General features: G+C 41.0%; 1 protein-coding gene across 3 annotated transcripts in view; it reads right to left on the bottom strand.

Moving 5' to 3' along the window:
• iglon5 (IgLON family member 5) overlaps positions 1 to 25,846 on the bottom strand; it is a 245,013-nt gene that overhangs the window by 108,753 nt on the left and 110,414 nt on the right. For all 3 annotated transcript variants that reach the window (XR_010000673.1, XR_010000674.1, XM_008117307.3), the window contains exon 2: positions 7,321 to 7,399. Coding sequence is in view for 1 of the 3 variants with exons in the window: in XM_008117307.3 (XP_008115514.1) it covers positions 7,321 to 7,399 (79 nt within the window). In the remaining 2 variants the exon portion in view is untranslated. The remainder of the gene's footprint in view (positions 1 to 7,320; positions 7,400 to 25,846) is intronic.

Raw genomic sequence — 25,846 nt, 5'->3', positions numbered from 1 at the left:
TTGTGTTCTAGCCTTTTCTTCTGACATTTTGTCTGCATCTGTGGCTGGCAGCTTCAGAGGATCTGTTCTGAGCCCAAAAACCACACAACACTTCAGTTGTGCATTTTGTCTGACACAGAGTGGAACCATGCAATTCAAGGCTATAGAAATATCACCCTGCTCGTGGTGCTGTTGCACATGGATGTGCAATGCCCAATGCTTGTGCACAGTTGCATGTCAATGTGAAATGACACTAGAATCACAGAATCATTTGGAAGGGATGTCCTCCAGTCCAACCCCATCATACAGAAACACCCAATTGGAGCACTCCCTACAGATGCCTTTTTTTCTCTGGTTCTGTTTCCACTTTCCCCCTTTGTCTTCAACTTATTTCAATTGCTCAAAAGACAAAGGCAGATTGTACTCTAATAACTCAGGAGAGGTGGAAAGGAAAGTAGATGGTAAACTCTGGTCCTATTCAGAAGGTAAAGGTAAACATTACGTTTAGTTGTGTCTGATTCTAGAGGATTGGTATTCATCTCCATTTCTAAGCCGAAGAGCAGGCGTTGTAGTAGAGGCCTCCAGGGTCATGTATCCAGCATGACTGCATGGAGCATTGTTAACTTCCTGCCAGAGCAGTACCTATTGATCTACTCACATTTGCATGTTTTCGAACTGCTAGGTTGGCTTAAGCTGGGGCTAACAATGGGAGGTCACCCCTGTCTGCAGATTCAAATTGTCAACCTTCTGGGCAGCAAGTTCTGCAGCTTAGTGGTTTAACCCACTGTGCCACTGTGGTCTCCTTCTTAGAAAGTTCAGGCAAAAGCAAACTGTTGCAGCCTCTTGTATCTTGTCCATTTTCCTCATTAATAACATGTGCCCAAGTTTTCAGTTGCAAAACACCCACATATCTCAGTATCCATGTTGCTCTTTTGCAAGAAAAATAAAGACAACTGATACAACTGAAATATGGGTTAGGGTTTCAGAGCCTGAAAACATTAGCATGAATGTGCTAATGTGTTAACATTAACATTAATTCAGAAATTAATCTAGAACGGTTAATTGTTTTGGTCAAAGCTTTAACAATTTGTTGTGTTAATTGTTTGTAATGTTGCATTTTAATTTTTTAATTGGCTAACATTAATGAAATGATTCACCCCCTCTCCAGAAACAAATTCAAATTATGCAAAACGTTAAGGATTAGTCGAACTGTTAATATCATACTAACAGTAAAAATAACAGCTGGTCATCTGCTTCAGATGTATATCTTCTTAAATGGACTTACATGAAATTGGATTCAGTGGTTTCACAATATCAATATCCACGTGGTTTTGTCGTGACATGAGAATGTGATGGGCATCCCTTGTGCAATGATGTAGTGATGGGTGCACCATGTCCTGATACACAACAAACATTGACGCATATCAAAACATTTCCTAATGTTCATCTAGATACTGGTTAGGAAAGGCCAGAGCACAACATGAGTGCCTAATGTACACCCAAAGTGTTGCCCAGTGTGAATCAGAGGTATCCAGTGTGACCAATGCTTATCGCAAGTGACTAATGTGCATCAGAAGAACCTGATGTGTGCCAAGTGCTTGCTGTGCACTACAAGTGCCTGGTGTGCATCAAAAATGCATAGTGTGCATCAGAAGGGTCCTGTGTGCACCACAAGGGCCTGATATGCCCAGAACTGCACAATGTGCATCATAAGTTCCAAATGTGTATCGCAAGTGCCCAAAGTGTATCACAAGTTCCTGATATGCTACAGTGGTGCCCAGTGTATATAAGGGCCCAGAGGGGCATCACAGGTGCCTGATGTGCACCAGAAGTGCCCAGTGTACATTGCAAGTGCCTGGCGTCAATCAAAAATGCCTAGTGTGCATCAGAAGGGTTCAGTGTGCACCATAAGGGACTGCTTTGCAACACAAGTTCTCAGTGTGTATCACAAGTATCCAAAGTGTATCACAAGTGCCTGATATGCTACAGTGGTGCGCAGTGTACATAATGGCCCAGAGGTGCATCACAAGTGCTTTATGTACACCAGAAGTGCCTATTGTGCATTGCAAGTGCCTGGTGTCCATCAAAAATGCCTAGTGTGCGTCAGAAGGGTTCAGTGTGCACCACAAGGGCCTGATGTGCAACACAAGTTCCCAGTGAGTATCACAAGTGTCCAAAGTGTATCACAAGTGCCTGATATGCTACAATGGCACCCAGTGTACATACATCACAAGTGCCCAGTGTACATAAGGACCCAGAGGTGCACCACAAATACTTAATGTACACCAGAAGTGCCCAGTGCACATCAGAAATGTCATATGTGCATCTCTGCAAATTCAGTAACAGAATTTAATTGCTTTTGTACAACGCAGCTACTGATTTGTAAAGTTATGAAACACAGATTGTAATGTAGGACTTGGCCAAGAAGTTCTATTATTTAAAATGAGGTGCAGTGCATTCATTTTTAAGAAACCATTTCCAGGCATGTGTTCCCCCTTGTGTGGGGGGATGCGTGGGAGAGAAGACAGGAATTGGGTTATGGAAAGGGGGCTGAAGACCATAGGGAGACTCTCGGGTTTCTGTTCAGCAGCCAAGTGCAAGCAGAGAACCGATCTTTATACAGAGAGAGGAACTGTTATTTCCTCCAACACCAGGATATTATTATTCCCTCAGACACAAGTGAGGGTCTCATTTTGAAACAATGCAATAGTATTAAAAATCAAACCCTGGTAAATTTATGCCACACTTGACAGAGTTATTAGCCATTCTGTAAGTCATTGCTGGCTGCTATTAGCACGATCTGAGCAGGTAATAGTGCATTTGGCTGAAGGGGCGGGGGTGGTGGTATCTTTTATTTAAATGCCGTCCAAATGGTACAATGAAACTTTAATAAACCAGAGGGGGCTAAATGATTGAAATGCTGTGCTGGCGGCACAAAATTGCTCTGGGTTCAGGGATCGACAGAAAGGGGGAAAAGGAGAATAGGGTCAGGGAAAGTTCCATTTGCTGTGTCAGATGGAGATCTAGGAAGGCTGGAAATTGGAAATGAAAGCGAGTTGTACTGCTAGAGGATATATTTGGGGCAAAGGGAAAGGTTTGTGTTGCAGGAGATCTTCAACAGCTCAAACCCCATGGGTTCACTACCACCTGCTTCCACGTCTTTTCCTTTTGCCACAGGGCTGTTGAATAATGGAAAAGAAGTCAAAGCCCTGAGTTTCTGTGACTATGGGTGGCTGTGATTCCACTGCGAATCACAGTTACAGAGTGGCAAGTCCCAGTCGACTCTAAGGTTTCCAGTTTACTGTCAGTTTGAAGACAGTGGCACAAGGAAACAAAGCATTAGAGGGAAAGGAAACGGAGCCTATGAAGGAAGGCTTTGGGTGGATATTGACAAAGCAAGCTGGGAAAGGTGTTTCATCAGAACAAGACACAAGGAAGAGCAGACTGTGTCGAGATAAAATGGCTAAGAAAAACAGAGGGAAAACATATTTCCAGGTTGCAAGGAACTCTGAGGGTCCTACTTACCTATCTGACCACATTTCCTCATACCAACTTGCCCGAAGATCTTCTAGTGAGGCCCTCCTCTCATTGCCGCTACCATCGCAAATGCAGTTGGTGGCGACGAAAGAGAATAATAGAATCATAGAATAGTAGAGTTGGAAGAGACCTCATGGGCCATCCAGTCCAACCCCCTGCCAAGAAGCAGGAAATTGAGGGCCTTCTCGGTGGCCGCTCCAACTCTTGGAACTCCCTTCCCAAGGAGGTTTAAACAACCCCCTTCCTGACATCTTTTTAAAAGCAGCAAAATACCTTCCTGTTCACACAAACTTTTTAAGACGACACTTAGCTGTAATGACAGGAAAGCTAACTTTTATTGAGTCACGCTAACTTGCATGGGGTTCCTGTTCTTGGCCTGTTGTGCTACTCTCCATGCCAGAGATAACTTTTCCTACTGAACTTTGAGATAAGGGAGTATTTCATTTCATTTTTAAAGGAATGTAGCAATACCTGTAAAGGTTACCTCACTTGGGATGGTAAGATATTGGTTAAATCAAAGAAATATATTTGATAAAGATTTCATCACATGTTAGGGTGAGCGTTGTAAAATTCAAATGCCAAGAAAACATGAAAGTAATTGAATTTTCCACATGTATTTATGTTGATCAGCCTCAGAATCATTTTACATTATCCTAAGAGTTTGGTAGATTCATTAATCAATAAGATCATGTATGTTCTGCATTTCAAGGAATGGTTAAAAAACTAGTTTGGGGGAAAGGTTCAGAACCATGGATAGTTCCTTTAAAGACTAAAACCCACAGGATTCCCCATCCTACTTTCAATGGAGCCATCCTCCTCTGTTTAATTATATCTAAGCCAGTGATTCTCAAAGTTTGGTCCTTTAGATGTTTTTTTCATAGTGTCTTGAGAGGAAGAATAACTCTACTGAGGCAAATAAGGAATATCCTCCCATATTATTTCTTGTCATGGTCAAAAGTTACACAGTGTGGTGCAGGAACACAGAGAAAATTATTGATATTTCTATCCCAAAACCCTGTTTTCTGGGCATAAAACAAGTCTTCTGCATTATTTCGAAGTGGAAAACAATTTTCCAGGGCAGAATTAGCATTTTCTACATAAGAAAAAGATTTTTCCGCATAGCAGATGTAACCAACCCCCTTGTTACATCAGCTCCACTGGCGGCCAGTTTGCTACCAGACACAATTCAAAGTGTTGGCTTTAGCCTATAAAGCCCTAAACGGTTTCGGCCCAACTTACCTGTCCGAATGTATCTCCCTCTATGAACCATCTCAGAGATTAAGATCCTCTGGGGAGGCCCGGTTCTCGGTCCCACCTCCTTTGCAAGCCAGTTGGTGTGGACGAGAGACAGGGTCTTCTCAGTGGTGGCCCCTCAACTGTGGATATTAGATCAGCCCCCTCCCTCCTGGCCTTCAGAAAGAAAGTAAAAACGTAACTATGGGACCAAGCCTTTGGATAGTAATTGTTGTGCAATAAATGGATACGGAATATGTGCGATTACAACTGGAATGGTTCCAGATTATGATCTTGGACTATGTGGTTTTAATAAGTGGCGTAGTGGTTAGATGTTTTAATTCTTTGATTTTAATGTAAATGTTTATCTTAATTGCATGATGCTTCTATGGTATTAAATTGTTGCCTGTGTGTAAAGCTGCTCTGAGTCCCCTTCGGAGTGAGATGGGCAAGGTATAAATATAGACATTTTTTTATTAAATAGCAAAAAGAAAAACTGAGTTATTTCTGTGAGATGTTATGGAATGCCAAATACAAGAAGAAACATGCACAATGTCCTCACTAATCTATTGCCAATGTTTATTTCCATAATCATGGATTTGGAGAACTGAAATCTAAAACTTTTGGAAGTCGAAAGGATTTAAGGCAGGAGTGGGCAACTGCAAAGAGGGCCACATATTTCAATGCAGCCACGGTGATGTGATGTCAGTTATGCCATTTTGGTCTTTTTCTGCCATTTTTTTTTACCATTTTCTGGAGATTGTTTTGGGTGGGAGTTATGTTTATCTATAATTTCAGGCAGCCCCAGAAAATCAGCTTGTTTACTTATTTACTACATTTATATCCTATCCTTCTCACCCCGAAGGGGACTCAACATGTCTTACAAATTATATGTACATACAATATATTATATTATTAGCATAACACAATATGAGTATTATATATTACTATATTGAACTATATCACTATACTGTAATATTATTAGTAATATTACATGTAATATATAATATATATTTAATATTATTGTATTATTATTAGTATTACTGTATATACTCGAGTATAAGCCTAGTTTTTCAGCCCTTTTTTTAAGACTGAAAAAGCTCTCCTCGGCTTATACTCGGGTGAGGATCCTGGTTGGCTTATATTTGGGTCAGCTTATACTTGAGAATATATACATTTATTATTTTTCACTATTATTATTGCTACTATTACATTTATTTTACTCTATTATTATTATTATTATTATTACATTTATTATTTCACTCTGATATTATTATTATTATATTTATTATTTTACTCTATTTATTAATACATGTATTATTTTCCTGTATTTATTGTTATTACATGTATTATTTTACTCTATTATTATTAAAAGGATACATAAGCACATTTACATTATATTTATTATTTTACTCTATTTATTACTACATGTATTATTTTCCTGTAATTATTATTATTACATGTATTATTTTACTCTATTATTATTAAAAGGATACATAAGCACATTTACATTGAAGAAGATGAGAATAATGATTTGATCAGAGTTGGACAGTCTTATCTTAAATTAGAGTTTGATGTAAATATTCAAAAACATTTAACCTACTGATGCCTCAATTAATGTAATTATATTGGTATCTGATTTTAATTCTGAAATTTACCACCCTCGGCTTATACTGGAGTCAAGGTTTTCCCAGGGTTTTTTGTGATAAAATTAGGTGCCTCGGCTTACATTCGGGCCGGCTTATACTCGAGTATATACGGTATATTGTATTACATTATAATATTATTATCAATATATGTATATCCAATATATTATATTATTATATATAATATAATATAATATTGTATATTATATTGTATATTATATACTATTTATTTATTTATTTATTTATTTAAAGTATTTATATTCCGCCCTTCTCACCCCGAAGGGGACTCAGGGCGGATCACATTATACACACATAGGGCAAACATTCAATGCCCATAAACACATCAAACAGAGACCGAGACAGACAAACGCAGAGGCAATTTAACCTTCTCCTGAGGGGATGTTCGATTCTGGCCACAGGGGGGAGCAGCTGCTTCATCATCCACTCTGACGGCACTTCCTCATTCCAGGTCATAAATTAGTTAAACTTGCCTCCCCACTTTTATAAGTGGTACCTTATTTCCTACTTGATAGATGCAACTATCTTTCGGGTTGCTATGTCAGCAACGAGCAGGGGCTATTTTTTATTTTTAATTGACGGGTGCTCACCCCGCCACGGGCTGGCCTCGAACTCATGACCTCATGGTCAGAGTGATTTATTGCAGCTGCTCAACAGCCTGCGCCACAGCCCAGCCACAACCTATAACTTATAGGTTTGAGGGTCTTCTTGGGGTTGCTGATCTAGTGAACTGTATTACGGGGACTCAATCCCATCCCACTCTATGGAGATGTCAAGAAAGCAAAGTTAGTGACATTTTACTGTGTCTGGAAAGAGAAGGAAGCATGTATATGCCAAAAATGAAACAGTAGATGAACAGATATACTCTTTGAACACATATATACCCCAGTTAGGGGCACAAACTGACCTTAGTGTTGCATTGTCCCCTTGACAAACGGTGTAATTGTCGGCTGGTTGATTAAAATCCACTCCCCGAACCAGCAACCCTGTAAAATGAAAGGCACACAGATAGAAGATGCCCTTTAGATTCTGGTTGTAGATTTGTCACATTGCGTCAGAAGGAAAGAAAATACATTTCTGTTTTGGGAACAGAGCTTTTCACAGCCCAGTGTCTGTCAATCTAGATCAGGCATGGGCAAACCTCATCCCTCAGGTGTTTTGGACTTGAACTCCCATAATTCCCAACAGCCCGGAAATTAGTGTTCTGCCCTAAGTATGCCATACATGTGTAGTGCATCCCTAAAATATACTTTTGTTTTGGAAAAATATTCTAATATAAACATATTAATACCTTGAAATGACGATTCCCAATACATTTTATTTTCAAGTATTCGTCTTGGTATATTTTGGTGCACTTTTGGATGTAAGACTTTTAAAAACTGGGATATTCGGAAAACCCATGGACAACTAGGTTGAGCATCCCTTTTCCTAAATTCTGAAATTCAAAATGCTCCAAAATCCTTAACTGTCCGCATGGATGACTGAAATAATGTTACTTATAGTTCAATATTCATGATGTTGGTTGCACGCACGAAATTATTACAAGTGTTATGTATATAATTACCTTCAAGGTTATGTGTACAAGGTAGATATGAAAAACAAATGAATGTGCGTTTAGACTTGGGTCCTATCTCCAAAATATCGCATTATAATATATATGCAAGTATTTTTTAAAAACCCTGAAATCTAAAACACTTTTGGTGTCAAGCATTTTGCATGAGAGACACTCAACCCATATTAATCATTAAATGTGCAGATCATTATTTAAAATGTGAACTGAATTCTTAAGGATCTTTCTTTCTTTCCGATGCCACTGTGAAACTTAAACGCAGCACATTAAGACAACATCAGGTTCCTAGCACCTGATACCGGGGTGGGCTTAGCTCAGCAGGCTAAAAAGCTAGCTGCAGAAAATCCTGCCAACCTAGCAGTTCAAGCTCAGGTTGGGGTGAGCCCCCACCATCAGCCCAGCTCCCTGCCCACCTAGCAGATTGAAAGCAGAAATGTGAGTAGATAAACAGGTACTTCTTTAAACAGCGGGGAGATGCCGGAAATGGAAAAGACGGGGAAAACCTTTACCTCTGTCTATGTTTTGTCTGTCCTTGTTAACTCTATAACGGCATCAAATGTTTGCCATATATGTGTTCTGTAATCTGCTCTGAGTCCCCTCAGGGAGATAGAGTGGAATATAAATCAAGTATATTATTATAGAGCCCCGGTGGCGAAGTGAGTTCAAATCCCGGGAGCGGAGTGAGCGCCTGCTGTCAGCTCCAGCCTCTGCCAACCTAGCAGTTCGAAAACATGCAAATGTGAGTAGATCAATAGGTACCGCTCTGGTGGGAAGGTAACAGTGTTCTATGCAGTCATGCCGGCCACATGACCTTGGAGGTGTCTACGGACAATGCCGGCTCTTCGGCTTAGAAATGGAGATGAGCCCCAACCCCCAGAGTCAGACATGACTGGACTTAATGTCAGGGGAAACCTTTACCTTTACCTTTTATATTATTATATATATTATTGGTGCACTGTCTCTGTAGAGAAGTCTCTCTATGTTAATAACAATAACAATAATAATAATAATAGTAATAATAAAAATAATAATTTATTTTTTACCCAACTCTCCTCATGACTTGAGGCGAGTTGTTATACTTACAGTGAACTTATCTTGCAACCTCATTAATATGAGAAATGATTAGTAATGATTAACTGGATGCACAATGTTTCAATTGGGGGATTGTGGAAGTTACAATCCAATAATAATAATAATAATAATAATAATAATAATAATAATAGTCAATGTCGCAATCCCAGGTGATGGCAGGATTGAGGAGAAACAACTGAAAAGTTGACACGATATGAGGATTTAAAGATCGAACTACAAAGACTCTGGCACAAGCCAGTCAACGTGGTCCCAGTTGTGATCAGCACACTGGGTGCAGTGCCTAAAGGCCTTGGCCTGCACTTAAACACAATCAGCACTGACAAAATTACCATCTGCCAGCTGTAGAAGGCCACTTTACTGGGATCTGCTTGCATTATTTGCCAATACACCATACAGTCCTAGACACTTGGGATGTGTCCGACGTGTGATTTAGTACAACAGCCAGCAGAGTGTCTGCTGTGGACTCATCTTGTTGTGTTTCAAATTATTATTATTATTTTATTATGACACAGCAAACAAGATATATATGCTGGATTTCGTTTCACAAAATCACAAGTCGAACACTTCCCAAGTGTCTAGGACTGTGTGATGTATTTTCGGATGATGCACGCAGATCCCAGCAGGGTGGCCCTTTGCAGTTGGCAGATCGTGATTTTGTCAATGTCTATTGTTTCCAAATGCCAGCTGAGGTCTTTTGGTATGGCACCCATTGTGCCCATCACCACTGGGACCACCTGCACTGGTTTCTGCCAGAGTCTTTGGAGTTCAATCTTGAGGTCCTGATAGCGGCTGAGTTTTTCCTGTTGTTTTTCGTCTATTCTTATTATTCTTATTATTCTTATTATTCTTATTATTCTTATTATTCTTATTATTTTTATTCTTCTTCTTCTTATTATTATTATTATTATCATTATTATTATTATTTGCCCACCTCTCCTCATGGCTCGAGGCTAGTTGTTATACTTACAGTGAACTTATCTTACAACCTCATTAATATGAGAAATGATTAGTAATGACTAACTGGATGCACAATGTTTCACCTGGGGGGTTGTGGAAGTTACAATCCAAAAAATGAGTTTTGCAAATTATGCAGACATCTCTGGAAAGATTACAATGAGGCCATGTAGTAGAATATCAACACCCCCAGCAGTTGATATTCAAAGGTATATTGCCATGGATCATGGAAGCTCACTTTAGTCAATAGTTCTATTAAAAATCTTCACTTCCCTCTCTCTAGATTCCCTTTGCTTTGAAAACAGGACCCAACAATCGTAGCTTCCAGCCTATGAAGTAACCACCGGTGGAATATATACGTCCCTCCGTCAACAAGGACATTTTACTGCCAGCTCCTATCTGGGTTGTGAAGAGAGAATTTATGAAAGAATTTGACTGAAGGTACAAGACTCTCCTCCCTTCTGTATTTGTGCATGGGTGCGCATGCATGTGCAGCCTAGACAGCCCGAGGGCTCATCAACGAGACTGTCTCATCCGATTTGCCTCAGCTGTCCTTCTCTGTCAAAAATCCACTAACTCCTTCTGCCACTGAGATAGTGTCAGGAGCCCTAGAGACCGGGCTGAGGATAGCTGGGAAAGTGGTTCTTTTTATTTGGGGAAGCGGGGGATGAACAGAAAACCATGAACAATCTGGCCATTAAGAGCAACAGACCAGATGCTCAGATAAATGTCAAAGTGTAGGCGTCCATCTCAGCGGCCATTTCTACCATACCCCAAGCAACATCCACGCAAACAATATCAGCAGCCGACTTGACCACAGTCAAGCAGTTTTCATCTTCACCAGAAGTAGGTCTTTTGTAAAGCTATTGGCTCCTAATTGCTTATTAAAGTCCAAGACATCAAAACAGTTTGCATTACAACTGCAATGGCTTTGTAAAGGTATATGGCTGCTAGCAAAATCTATTTCTCCTTCCCAGCTACTCTGAGGTGAAGTGTAATAGGAGTTTGAGAACACAGAAATGCTGGACCACTCTAACAACTATCATGTCAGACTACAGAGAGAAGCCATTGAAATCCACAAGCATGTGGACAATTTCAACAGAAAAGAGGAAACCATGAAAATGAACAAAAATATGGCTACCAGTATTTTAAAAACTCTAAAATCAGAACAGGAAATAAGGAACAACACTCTGAAAACAGAGGAATTCCAGACATGAATCAATCAGGGGCAACGAACACCTCTGAATGAAAGATTCCCCCAGGCAGGAAGAAGCCAGGACATGAATCTGGCAAGGCCATCAATGCTAATCAAGGTGATTAATTACAACATTCACTCTAGCCTCCAACAGACAAGAGTTTTTTCTTCCACCTTGGACCTTCCACAGATATATAAACCTTCCTTGCTTAGTTTTTCTCCAATATACCTCACAACCTCTGAGGATGCCTGCCATAGATGTGGGTGAAACGTCAGGAGAGAATGCTTCTGGAACATGGCCATATAGCCCGGAAAACACACAACAACCCTGTGATTCTGGCCATGAAAGCCTTCAACAACACATTGTAGTAGGAGTTGCAGTCCAATGACATTCGGAGCCTCACAAGCTGTTGTATATGCAAGACATCAGTAAATGTTATCACAACCAGCACCAGCACCATCACTATTACCAGCAGAAGCACCACCAGTTGCTGGTTCTTATGCAGTGAAAAGGAGCAATTGTGGTTTGAGTGACAGACTAGGATTCTGGGAGACCAGGATTCAAATTCCAGCTCAGTTATGGATAATTTTGGCAGCCTTGGACCAGTCACTCTCTCTCAGCCCTAAAGCAAGAAAATGACAAACCTGCTCAGAATGAATCTTGTCAAGGGCTGTCATAAATTGGGGTTGGCTTGAAAGTACATGTCGGAATGACAACATTCATGATTCCATACAACTGAGCCATGGAAGTTAAAATAGTATCGGACTGCATTAATTCTATAATATAGATGCATTTCTGGAGCCTCTAGTGCAGGGGTCCTCAAACTTTTAAAGTGGGGGGCCAGTTCATGGTTCCTCAGATTGCTGAGGGGCCGAATTATCATTTGGGGAAAAAAACAAAAAACGAACAAATTCCTATGCACACTGCACATGTCTTATTAGTAGTGCAACCCCCCACCCAACAACATTTATTTATTTATTTATTTATTTATTTATTTATTTATTTGCTACATTTATACTCCACCCTCCCTCACTCCGAAGGGGACTCAGAGCGGCTTACAAGTTGTATGTATACACAATGTATTATATTATTAGCATAGCACAATATTAGCATTATATATTACTATATTGTACTATACCACTATACCATATTATTAGTAGTAATATTACATTTAATATATAATATATACTTAATATTATTATATTATACAACATTATTACATTGTATTATTATTATTAGCTGCCCTGAGTCCCCTACTGGGTGAGAAGGGTGGAGTAGAAATACTGTAATAAATAAATAAATAAATATTATATTGTATTACAGTATTATTATTATTATCAATATTATATGTATACACAATATATTATATTATTACCATAGCACAATATTAGTAAATGAATGAACCATACAGTATTTAAAAATAAAAACATTTTTAACCAACATAAACCTATCAGGATTTCAATGGAAGTGTGGGCCTGCTTCTGCCCAATGAGATAGTCAAGTTAAGTAGGATTGTTGTTGTTGTTGTGTGCCTTCAAGTCATTTCAGACTTTGGCCGAACCTAAAACTGAGAGCAGGGGCCAGGTAAATAACCTTGGAGGCCTCTGGGCCTTAGTTTGGGGACCCCTGCTCTAGTGGCTCAGTGTGTTAAAGCGCTGAGCTGCTGAACTTGCAGATCGAAAGGTCCCAGGTTCAAATCCGGAGAGCGGAGTGAGCGCCTGCTGTTAAGCTCCAGCTTCTGCCAACCTAGCAGTTCAAAAACATGCAAATGTGAGTAGATCAATAGGTACCGCTCCAGCAGGAAGGTAACGGCGTTCCATGCAGTCATGCCGGCCACATGACCTTGGAGGTGTCTACGGACAACACCGGCTCTTTGGCTTAGAAATGGAGATGAGCACCAACCCCCAGAGTCAGACGCGACTGGACTTAACGTCAGAGGAAACCTTTACCTTTACCTTTTAGATGCATTTCTATTAACGTAGAAGCTACCAGGCATTCTTAGTATTGTGGATGCTTGTTTACAATGAAAACCTACTGACCGCATGACATTTCATGAATTTCAAGGTGTGGAAGCCCTGGCGTGAAGAACTGAAGCTCAACACTGGCATGAAAACCTGGGACATGGTCTAAACTAAACTAGATGCTCTGTCTTAGCTTGCAGCCTGGTTGTGACTGACAGGCATCAGGGTCCAGGACAAATCTAAAGGTCAAGGCTTGGTCAGCAACATATGCAGCTGGGAACCCAAGAGGCAACCTATTTACTATGGATTTATTTATTTATGTCACCGAAAAGCTTGAAGCGATTTCCCTCCAGTCCCTTGGCCTGAGGAGGTCAGTCAATCGTGCCACTGGCTATGCAGCGAGATTGGAGGCAGGGATAAGGGGCAGAGACAACCCTGACCCCCCTCCATCCATGAGATCATCCCCTTTTATTTTAGAATAATGAGGTGTCTATGCAAGAGCCAAAAAACAAATAAGAGTGTTTGTGTGTGAGCGAGGGCGGGGAGTGCTTCCCAAGCAAATTGTCCTCAACCAGCCTTGGCTGTGCAAATATCCAGACCTCTCCTGATCTGCCCATTATCATGAGCTAATTGGTCCAGACATATAACACTGGCAACTTTCATATATCAAAGACCAGCAGTATATGCTGAGATGTAGCAAAACACTTGCCATCATGATGGATGGATATAGGAAACACTATCTGCAAATTCCAAAGTATCATTTATGTTATGTATGTTGTGTGCATACACATATGTATATCTTGCATATAAACAGCAGTCTACTCAAATTAGGGGACATGTTTGCCTCCACTCTGTATGCTCAAGTTTTATGTTTTTTTTTCCTTCCAAGAAATGAACAACAGCCATTAAACATAGAAAATGGGGACATTACTGGGACTGCCCCTGCTTTCACCATGAGAAAAGTTTTGGAAAGCAACCCACTTGGGCCAACTGCCAAAGTCTCTTTTCTAACTCGTTCATCAGGGCTCAGCTCCAAGAAACCATTTTGATTCCTAACCATGCCTGGATTGGTTTTGCATCATGAGCATTACGGGAAACTATCTACTCACTACCAATCGGAGCTCTGCCATCAGGTGAAGTCTCCTCACTTGCCCTCCGTTTCCTCAATTGCCCTCAGCAACATCTTCACACAGATAACTCGGCACAGGGCTGAGACTTCATTGTGATCTCCAACAGAGTGAAGTCACCCATGCAATTAATCCAAAGCAGAAAACAGTCAGCAATGGGAAAGAGGGTGGGAAAAGCCAACAAAATAGAAACAAATACACATTCTACGCCTCTTCCCACATTTTACAACCTGTTAGTTACAAAACAAAGATTGTCAGTGGAAAAAATATTCCTATATTATTAGTCAAATTCATAGGAGTGACTTGAGAAACTGCAAGTCACTTCTGGTGTGAGAGAATTGCCCATCTGCAAGGATGTTGCCCAGGATATGCCCGGATGTTTGATGTTTAAACATCCTGGGAAAGGCTTCTCTCATGTCCCCACATGGGAAGCTGGAACTGACAGATGGGAGCTCACCCCACTCCTCGGATTTGAACCATCGACCTTTTGGTCAGCAGTCTTGCTGGCACGAGGATTTAATCCATTGCACCATTGGGGACTCCTAGTTTATTTAATTCCCCCTGCCCCATTAAATGATAAGCCCAAGACAGGGGACACGGCTGTTGCTCTTTCTTGAAGTAAGGAATGGAGGGAGTCATCCCAGATGACTACGCCTCTGCTATCAGCTGTAAGTAAGGGTAAGAAAAATGAAGCTACAGTACTTTCCCATGCACATGTTTTCCTTCCCCTTGCAACTCAGAGCATTTGCTGGTAAACAGTGACACACTTTTACAGCTTGGCAGCTGTTGAGAGGAGGTTATGGACAATGCACAGGGGTCTAGATAACAATGTAGGGTAGGACTGAAATATCAGCCCTACTATATCCTCCCAGATGGGACACAAAGCTAGCATGAGCCTTGAAACTGAGCAGGAAGGCAAAGAAAGAACAAATGATAACTTTGTCCAAAGGATCTGCTGAGCCCTGCTAGATGCTTTCAGACTAACGCATTCCCAGCACTGGCTGAGATAGACGAAGTTCATTCCAAGAAACAGTATCTTGTAGGACTTCAGAGTTATGCAGAAACAACGTGTGTCTGAGCAAATCACACGTGGTGCTCATCATTCTCATCTAATGTATATGTGGCAATTCTTCTCTAAAGTCAATTAGAAGGCATGATCATCAAGTTTGCAGGCGACACCAAATTGGGAGGGATAGCCAATACTCCAGAAGACTGAAGCAGAATTCAAAATGATCTTAACAGATTAGAGAGATGGGCTGAAACTAACAAAATGAACTTCATCAGGGACAAATGCAACATATTCCACTGAGGCAGAAAAATGAAATGTAAAGATGCAGGATTTTGGGGGAGGGGGGGGGGGGAGGGCACCTGGCTCAAAATCAGTTCATGTCATCATATGAAACAGGTCTCGGAGTCCTTGTGGACAACAAGTTAAACATGAGCCAACAATGTGCTGCAGCAGCTAAAAAGCCAATGGGATTTTGGCCTGCAGAAATAGGGGTCTAGTGTCTAGATCCAGGGAAGACATGCTCCCCCTTTATTCTGCCTTGGTCAGACCACACCTGGAATACTGCATCCAATTCTGGGCACCACAATTTAAGGAAGATGTTGACAAACTGGAATGTGTCCAGAGGAGGGTGACTAAAATGATCAAGGGTCTGGAGAAAAAGCCCTGTGAAGAGTGGCTTAAAGAGCTAGGCATGTTTAGCTAGACAAAACTGAGAGGAGACATGATGAGGGCCATGTATCATGATGTGAGCGGAAGTCATAGGGAGGAGGATGCAGGCTTGTTTTTCCTGCTGCCCTGGAGACTAGGACATAGAACAATGGCTTCAAACTACAGGAAAAGAGATTCCACCTGAATATTAGGAAGAACTTTTTAACTATGAGAGCTGTTCAACAGTGGAACTGTCTGCCCCAAACTGTGGTGGAGGTTCATTCTTTGGAGGCTTTTAAACAGAGGCTGGATGGCCATCTTTCGGGAGTGCTTTGAATATGACTTTCCTGCTTCTTGGCAGGGAATTGGACTGGATGGCCCATGAGGTCTATTCCAACTCTATGATTCTGTGATTCTATGAATGTGACCAGCACAGAATGTTGGCAGAGAGTGTTTGTTGTTTACAAGGATGTCCCCAGAGTATAACATAACATCAATTGGAATGGCCAGAGGCATATAATATTGAAGTTACAGTATTTCTAGCATTGGATAAATGGTAGAGCACAGCAAAACAATACAGGCCATGGGTAAGATGTGAGTTTTGGAAAAATTGAGTTAGGCCAATTACAACAGATTAGCTGCATCTATAATTCTTATTTTACATCAACAATGCCTGGTTTGAAAGTTGAATTATGACTCTGGAGTCTAGGGTTTGATTTACAGCTTGGTGGATGACCTTGGCTAGTCACACGCTCTCAGCCCAAGAAAACCCCAGAGGGATGCCATAAATTGAAAATGACCTGAAGGCACACAACAACTATCTCAGTGGTTTTCAACCTGTGGGTCCCCCAGGTGTTTTGGCCTACAACTCCCAGAAATCCCAGCAAATATACCAGCTTTTAGGATTTCTGGGAGTTGAAGGCCAAAACATCTGGGGACCCACAGCTTGAGAACCACTGGACTATCTATTTTCCTTTTAATCAATTTATCTATCTGCCTATCAAGTTCAATAAAGGAAGATTCCTTTAAACTGGAGAGGATATTCCTTCCACCTTTTTGTTTGAGCCAGAATAAAATGATGGACTCTATTGTGTGTGCTTACATGCGCCTTTGTGTTCCTGGGGAACTCAAGACCTGTCAATGCAGGATTGACCTTGTTGATTCTCAAATCGGCGCACAGATCAGCAATGTGGGGTATGCGCCCGTGTGTGTTTGTGTGCAAGAGAGCGCGGGAGCACGGCTGCTTAGCCCCTGCTGGTGAAGCGGTTGATTAAGATTCTGTCTGGCTGACGGATGGAGCTGGACACGAGCCGCGGAGACAGACAGTTACTTTGCATGCAGAACCAGGGAGAAGGTGATGAGCAAAGAAAGAGACACGGACACAGATCAATCACAGCCCATACACACCCTGCCAGATTTCCTTTGCAATTTCCCACAAGTAAGACCCCACTCTCCACCCCATTTCATATAGGACTTGGACCACTATGCCCTAAAGCCCCATCCAGATGCCCCAGAGAACACATCAAGGGGTATTGGGGTCCCCTGCCTTCTGCCTTCTTCTCTGTCTCTCCCCCTCCTCTATCAAAGCATCCAATGGCCAGGTATCTAATTGGTGGCTCTCACTTGGATGTGACACCGTGTTTACTTCATGTTCCTGCTCCAGCTACGAGGAGTGACTGTCAATAGGCAGCAACTGACACTGACTCAGACAGCTTGATGGCTAGAACTGCTGCTACCTAGAGGTCTCTTTTCTTTGTGAATTGGTATGAGGCTATCTGTGAAAGAAAGTATCTCTGAGCATGTGCAGGATGCTTTCCTTTCCCCACCAATGGCAACTTTGCAATGGCTCTGTTTAACATCTTTATTAACAACTTAGACGAAGGGTTAGAAGGCACGTTCATCAAGTTTGCAGATGACACCAAACTGGGAGGGATAGCCAACACTCCAGAAGAAAGGAACAGAATTCAAAACGATCTTAACAGACTAGAGAGATGGGCCGAAACTAACAAAATGAAGTTCAACAGGGATAAATGCAAGATACTTCACTTCAGCAGAAAAAATGGAATGCAAAGATACAGAATGGGGGATGCCTGGCTAGACAGCAGTACATGTGAAAAAGATCTTTGAGTCCTTGTGGACAACAAGTTAAACATGAGCCAACAATGTGATGCGGCTGCTAAGAAAGCCAACGGGATTTTGGCCTGCATCAATAGGGGTATAGCATCTAGATCCAGGGAAGCCATGTTACCCCTCTATTCTGCCTTGGTCAGACCACACCTGGAATCCTGGAATACAATTCTGGGCACCACAGTTGAAGGGAGATGTTGACAGGCTGGAATGTGTTCAGAGGAGGGCGACTAAAATGATCAAAGGTCTGGAGAACAAGCCCTATGAGGAGTGGCTTAAAGAACTGGGCATGTTTAGCCTGCAGAAGAGAAGGCTAAGAGGAGACATGATAGCCATGTACAAATATGTGAGGGGAAGCCATAGGGAGGAGGGAGGGAGCTTGTTTTCTGCTGCCTTCAGACTAGGACGCGGAACAATGGCTTCAAACTACAGGAAAGGAGATTCCACCTGAACATCAGGAAGAACTTCCTCACTGTGAGAGCTGTTCGGCAGTGGAACTCTCTCTCCCGGACTGTGGTGGAGGCTCCTTCTTTGGAGGCTTTTAAGCAGAGGCTGGATGGCCATCTGTCGGGGGTGCTTTGAATGCGATTTCCTGCTTCTTAGCAGGGGGTTGGACTGGATGGCCCATGAGGTCTCTTCCAACTCTACTATTCTATGATTCTATGATTCTATGGTATGTCAATATCCCTCTAGGGATGATTATGATCTCTTTGGAGAAATCTTTTCTCTTCTCAGCCTTGATCTTCCTGCAAATTAATTTTGCCGAGTTAACTCCTAATTCTAGTATTAGTACAAGAGAAAAGTGAAAAGCTTTTTGAAGCAGACAAACCAGTCAAATGTGAGCCAGGCAATGCTACTATTAGGTGAATCTGGAATTGGTTAAGCGACCGAACCCAAAAGGTGCTCACCAATGGTTCCTCTTAATCCTGGAAAGAAGTGACTAGTGGAGTGCCTCAGGTTTCGATACTGGAACCAGTACTATTCAACTTCTTTATTAATGACTTGGTTTAATGGGCATACTTATCAAATTTGCAGATGACACCAATTTAAGAGGGATAGCTATACCCCAGAGGACAGAATCAGAATTCAAAATGACCTTAACAGATTAGAGAGCAGGGCCAAAACTAACAAAATGAATTTCAACAAGGGGAAATGTAAGATACTATAATTAGCCAGAAAAAAAGAAATGCAGAGATACAGGATGGGTGATGTTTGGCTCAACAACAGAGTCACATATGAAAAAGATCTTGGGGTCTTAGTGGACAACAAATCGAATGTGAACCAACAATATGATGCAGCAGCCAAAAAAGCAAAAAGGATTTTCATCTGCATCAAAAAGAGTCAAGTGTCTAGATCAAGGGAAGTATTGGTGCTCCTTTATTCTGTTTTGGTCAGACCTCAGAGGATGTGTGCCAGAGATGTGAGCAAAACGTCAGGAGAGAATGCTTCTGGAACAAGGCCAAACAGCCTGAAAACCTCACAGCAATCTAGTGATTCCAGCCATGAAAGCCTTTGACAACAACAACAAAAAATTATATAGCAATATTGAAAAATAGAATATGGGAAATTATTTTTTAGACGGATAAATAAAATATTTAGGAGAAGGTGTACATACACACATATATATTCCCTTATTTTATTTCTAAAACACGGGTAGGCTTTTATGTAAGGCTATGTACAGTCGCTCACATCATTGCAATTCCCATTGGTTCTCTTTTCACAGTCCTTTTTTATGGGAATGACTGCTTTATGTCTGCTTGGCACTATGAAGACTAGAGGAGACAAAATAGTTTCCTTTTCTTTATTAATATTGATGATTTCTTCTGTTTTTAATAGCTCTTTCCCCATCTGATCCTCATAACTTGGCAAAATCAAAGAAGTGCCGTACAGCTCAGCTGTTCTTTATTGTTAAGGAACTCGTAGTTCCCTTTTAATAAGACTTTTTTAAAAAAAGTAAACTCACTGCGTAATTACAGTTGGCTCTTGATATCCACAGATTCTGCACCCACAGATACAACCTCCCATAGCTTGGAAATATTTGTTGAAGTCTTATTTGGATTAGTATCTATGCTAAAGGCATCTCTTGGTGAAAATGTACCATTTTCCAACACTGGATCTTACCTATGTTTCTTTCTTTCACTTCTGGGTTGCTCCATAAATATATGCCTCCCTCTCCATTCCTTACTTCATTGGCCAACAGCCTTCACATCGCATCAACATACATGGCTGCCCATCAGTATACACACTTTCTACCTAAATGTATTGGGAAGGTCATACCTGGAGAGATGGGGGTTCGTGCCATATGGCACTAGGCTCCTTTCCACCAGGACTCTGGCATAAGCTTGGCCTCATCTCGCCACTGGCGATCGGAGACCCCTGAACTACATTTTGGATTTGTGTACCTGTGGCTTTCATCATTTAGCTCTACCATTTGTTTCTCTTTTTTTTGTTATTGTTAACTTCTTATGAGGACAGATATACACACTTTGGGTCCCACTCTGGGAGAAAGGTGGCATGTTAGGGTCATGTCATCCTAACTAACTAACAAATCAATCAATCAAATGTGTTTCCCTCTTTCAAAACAATCCCTACAAGTCCTGAGCTTGTGTTTCCCTATTTTAAGTCTTGAGCTGGTCTCTAGTACTACCGTGTTTCTCCAAAAATAAGACAGTGTCTTATATTAATTTTTGCTCCCAAAGATGCTCTAGGTCTTATTTTCAGGGGATGTCTTATTTTTCCATTAAGAAGAATTCACATTTATTGTTGAACAAAAAAAAATAACATTTATTCTATACTGTACAGTAGTTGTCATCACAAACCAGCATAACTAGACAAACTGTGAATCCTATCAAGAATTTCTTGTTACTACCATGATTTCCATGTACAACAATCTATGGTATGTACATTTACCAATCCTGAATGCTCTGATGTTCTGTTCTGTGGTCATGCTTCCAAACAAAACCTTTGCTAGGTCTTACTTTCAGGGGAGGCCTTATATTTAGCAATTCAGCAAAACTTCTACTAGGTCTTATTTTCTGGGGATGTCTTATTTTAGGGGAAACAGGGTAAGTACTTGCTTGGTCATTCTATGTTTTATTGTATGTTATGTTTTAACTGATTATTTTGCTTGATTGTTGTACTATTGTTTTTAGTCATTGATATGTGTTTTAAATTATTATACTCTGTTTTTGTGTTGTGCTCAGCCCCATCCCTCCGGGCTGAGTCCCTCCGGGGAGATGGTGGCAGGATAGAAAAAGAATTATTGTTGTTGTTGTTGTTATTTATTATTATTATTATAATATTATGACACAGCAAACAAGATAGATATGCTGGATTTCGTATCACAAAATTTCCAATACTTTTGCAGGTTTGTGATCCCACCAGTTCTTTACTGCTGGGAGGTGGTACTTGAGGCATAAGTTCCAATGAATCATTTGGGCCACATGGTTGTGCCTCTGTTTGTAGTCTGTCTGTGCAATTTTCTTAAAGCAGCTGAGGATATGATCAATGGTTTCATTGGTTTCCTTGTACAGTCTGCATTTTGGGTCATCAGCTGATGATGATGATGATTATTATGATGATGTAAGGACATTATAGCATGCTTCCTTACAACGGGACACTAATTGATCGCATGTGTGGGGAAGAGGCAACCCAAGCAAATGAAAATTAGGAAAAAGGCATGGTCATGCTGAAAAGCTTGAACCAGAAGAACCTTTCATTGCAAACTTTTATTTTACTTCTCGTGTGTAAATAATAACCAAGCCACAGTGGTGCAATGGTTTAAGCCCTTGTGTCAGTTGAACTGTTGGCCTGAAGGTTGAAGGTTCAAATCATGAGATGGGGTGAGCTCCTGTCTGTCAGCTCTAGCTTGTGGGGACATGAGAGAAGCCACCTAGCAGGATGGTAACACATCTGGGCATCCCCTGGGCAACGTCTCTATAGAAGGCTGATTCTCTCACACCAGAAGCAACTTGCAGCATGTTCTCAAGTCGTTTTTGGCACGATTAAAAATAAATAAATAAAAATAAAAAGCTGCCAAAGACACCATCAGTGGAAATCATCGACGGTTTGAGATTGTTCAGTTTGGAAAAATGGAGCCCATCTACACTGACCATTTTATGCAAATTGAAGGCAGTTTGAAAACAGTATTTAAATGACTTACACAGCAACATGCATTAAAGGCTTTAAATCGGGACTGGGAAAATCAGGAGATAATCAGGGCTGTAATGTGCATTAGTGTATGTAAGTGTAGACCACATCACTTGGCAAGAACACTTTGGCAACCTGCATGTGCGCATTGTGGAAAGGGAAGTTGAAAAACAAAACCTGAACTCTCAATGGGCATGAAACTATGGATATTGTGGATTTTGGAACCGAGTTGAAGCCAAAAGAGCAAAGGTGCTCAAGAAGCCTGAATACTTTCCCAAATCCAAGCATTTGATCCAGGCTCAAGCATGGGTTCAAGGAAATAGTTTGCTTTTCTTTGATGGTGACCTGAATCCAGATCGGCACCATCAATCTGTAAGAAAACGTCTCCTCGAGATTCAGGTATGAATTAGTAGGTGCTGACTGGAGAGCCCTTCTGTGCTTCCCAATGGCATAATAAAAACTTCACCTAACTCATTTTTGTCTCTGCTTAATCTCTGGACCCAACATGGCAACAGCTGTCTATATCCCATTACCATGAAAGATACCAGAACTTGCCATGTGAGAAAGGAAAGTTCCCTACAAGAAGATGAAGGGAGACAAAATTAACTGTGACGTCTATTTCTTGGGTGAGGGCAGGGAACAGAATATCATTCCCCAAGGACTGTTTCATCCACATTAACCTTCTGCTCAGCTTTAATATGTAACGTCCTCCTCTATATACTGGAGAAACAAATGACTTTTCAGGATATTGTCGGATGGAGGCGGGGAATTCTGTTTGACTACATTCTTCCACCAATGGAAACAAAACGTAGAGAGGCACATAATTACCGATTTGGCTTTCTAATCTCATCCCTATTCATCACACACCTCCTCTCCCTATTGAGCATAAATACTGAATCCTGTACTTATAGGATGTGGTATTTTTAAAAAGCAGCAAAAATTATAGTTGTGCTCTAAGGATTTTACAGAACATTTTAAACTCATGTATTCAGGATTGGCAAAGCAGGGATAAAAACACTAATTGATGTGTTTTGCAAATCAGGGCAAAGCTTGTGGACTACATTTTCAGAATCCTCTAACAAGAGGCACTAGTAATATCATGGTATTATTATTAGTGTTGTGCTTTTGTATGGAATTGCTGCTCGTTTTGTGTAGTTTCATTTGTTTTGTCTCATTTTTGTATTTGTTCCCGTTAACAAAAATGCGGTGCCTATACGAACAGTATTTTCGTCTGGCTTGTGAAAAAAACAAAAAAAACAAAAATTTTCAGACCATTGGCTTCCGAGGCTCACCCCCCCCCCCGACTCAGTTTTTAGGCTAGATGGGTGAAAATCGCCACATTTGGAGGGCATTTTGACCCCTTTTAGCCCACCAACTTCTAAAACGTTTGGGTCTTCCCCAGAGTACTATTGTTATTATTAATACTCATTGGCACACATCAGCTGTCGTGGGGAAGCAACCCTCTCTCAGACTCAGATTAGAGTCCCAGAATAACTGTTGTTCTTAATATTAATATTATTATTAAGACCCATTGGTATACATCAGATGTAATGGGGAGGCACTCCTCTCCCAGACTCAGCTTAGGGTATCAAAGTAACTATTCTTATTATTTATTTATTTATTTTTCAAACTTATATGCTGCCACTCCCCTAGGGCTCGGGGCGGCTCACAAGAACCGGCTAAAATAACAACGTAAAAACATCTTTAAAACATCTTTAACAAAACATCTTAAAAACATCCTAAAAGCACCTTTTAAAACATCAATAACAGAACTCAAAAACTCAAATATTATTATTAACACCCATTGGTACACATCAGCTGTGATGGGAAAGCAGCTCTCTGTCAGTACCTGCTTATTGTTATGGCGCCGAAACGAAAGGAAAACTAAAGCAAGCACAATGACTGTATGGCTTTCATTTTCGTGTCGCCTCTCGTTTCCTACAAAAAATGTCGTCATTCGTTTTGTGTAGACAAACAGTCAAAATGAAATGATAGCGCAAAGGAAACAAAGAAAAAAATTTCATGCACATCTCTAATTATTATTATTGCAAAGTTTTTGTTTGAGAGAGGCCATTTCAGTACGCCAAGATAGGGGAGACAGCCGTTTTTTGTTTTTGCCTGAGCCTACTGGGAAGAACAAGCTTTTGCCCCCATTTGTCTTATTTGCCATGTTGTTCCAGGTTCTCTCTCCTCCTCCTTTGCCTTCATCTTACTACACATGCTACATACAGTTTGCACTCAACTGAGCAAAGGCTCTTCCAGACAGCCCCTATATCCCAGGATCTGATCACAGGTTTTCTGTTTGTCTCAGATTATCTGACAGTACGGACCCGTATAATCCAGTTTAAAGCAGAATACCTGGAATCGGATCCTGAGATATAGGTCCTGTCTGGAAGGGCCCTGAGAGGAGAGGGCAAAAGCTTACCTTTCCCTGTAGGCTCAAGCAAAAGCAAAGTGCTGCATCTTTTCCTGGCTTGTGAGCGCCTTTCTATTGATACCTTTTGCCATCTTAATAACCACATCTTGATGCTGCTTGGCCATATATGCCTCTTCTCTAGGGCTTGTTTAGTCATTTCTAGGTCCTCCAGATTTTTTTATTCACCGTTTTCCCACTTTTTCCCCTTTTTTCTATTTATTCAAATAAACATACATTTCTAAGTGTTTGTTGCGTAAAGTGCAGTATTTTCCAGCTATTAGTGTTCCATGATCATTTCTCAGATAATATATTTTCTTTAAGGGCTCACAGTCTTCTATTTAAATAGTACATATAAAGGTATCATAGACTCTAAACTAATATCCGTTTTGCATGACAGTGGCAACTTGAATAATATATGCTAAATATTGGGAAACCTGAGAGATACCTCCCTTAGAAGAATGGGAAAAATAAATTACAGATTTTCTGATAATGGATAAAATAACTGTACTCTTAAGAGGAGAACTTTTAGAGAACTAACTAATGGTTTTCACACTTTTGTAGGGACCAAGCACTCGCAACCCCCATGAAAGTGGACAGCCTACTATATAGACTTGGAGACTCCTACCTCTCTCCTTCCCACCACCGGTTAAGCCTCTTCTCCGTCACCCCCTCCAGCACTCCTCTCTGGTCTTCAGTTCACTAGTTCTAGCTAATTAGAATGATTAATGGTGCCTGGGAATTATGCAAATTGAAGTGAGGTGAATTTGAGAGGCAGCAGGAAGGGGTAATGTGGCAGGGCTTAGGAGAGAGGATGGGGGATTTTGTGCCAAGATATCCAGAGAGAAAGAAGCGGATGCAGGCATCGTCTTTCCCAACTGTGTTTACAGAGGACCTTAGGTCTTCACAGAACTGTTTCGGGGATCCTTTAGGGAAAAGACTGGAAGCAGTTGCCAAGCTTCCTTGAGAGAAACCTTGGCTGCTGTAAGTGGCTATTTCATAAAATGTAACACACAACGTAACTCCCTGGTGGTGCAGCGGGTTAAACTGCTGAGCTACTGATCTTGTTGACCTAAAGGTTGAGGGTTCAAATCTTGGTAGCAGGGTGAGCTCCTGCTATTAGCCCCAGCTTATGCCAAGCTGGCAGTTCGAAAACATGCAAATGTGAATAGATCAATAGGTACCGC

The sequence above is a fragment of the Anolis carolinensis genome, unplaced genomic scaffold, assembly GCF_035594765.1.
Source record: "Anolis carolinensis isolate JA03-04 unplaced genomic scaffold, rAnoCar3.1.pri scaffold_10, whole genome shotgun sequence".
NCBI classification, from domain to species: Eukaryota; Metazoa; Chordata; class Lepidosauria; order Squamata; family Dactyloidae; genus Anolis; species Anolis carolinensis.
Note: the sequence above shows the minus strand (reverse complement) of the source record. Positions and strands in the feature narration are given on the sequence as shown.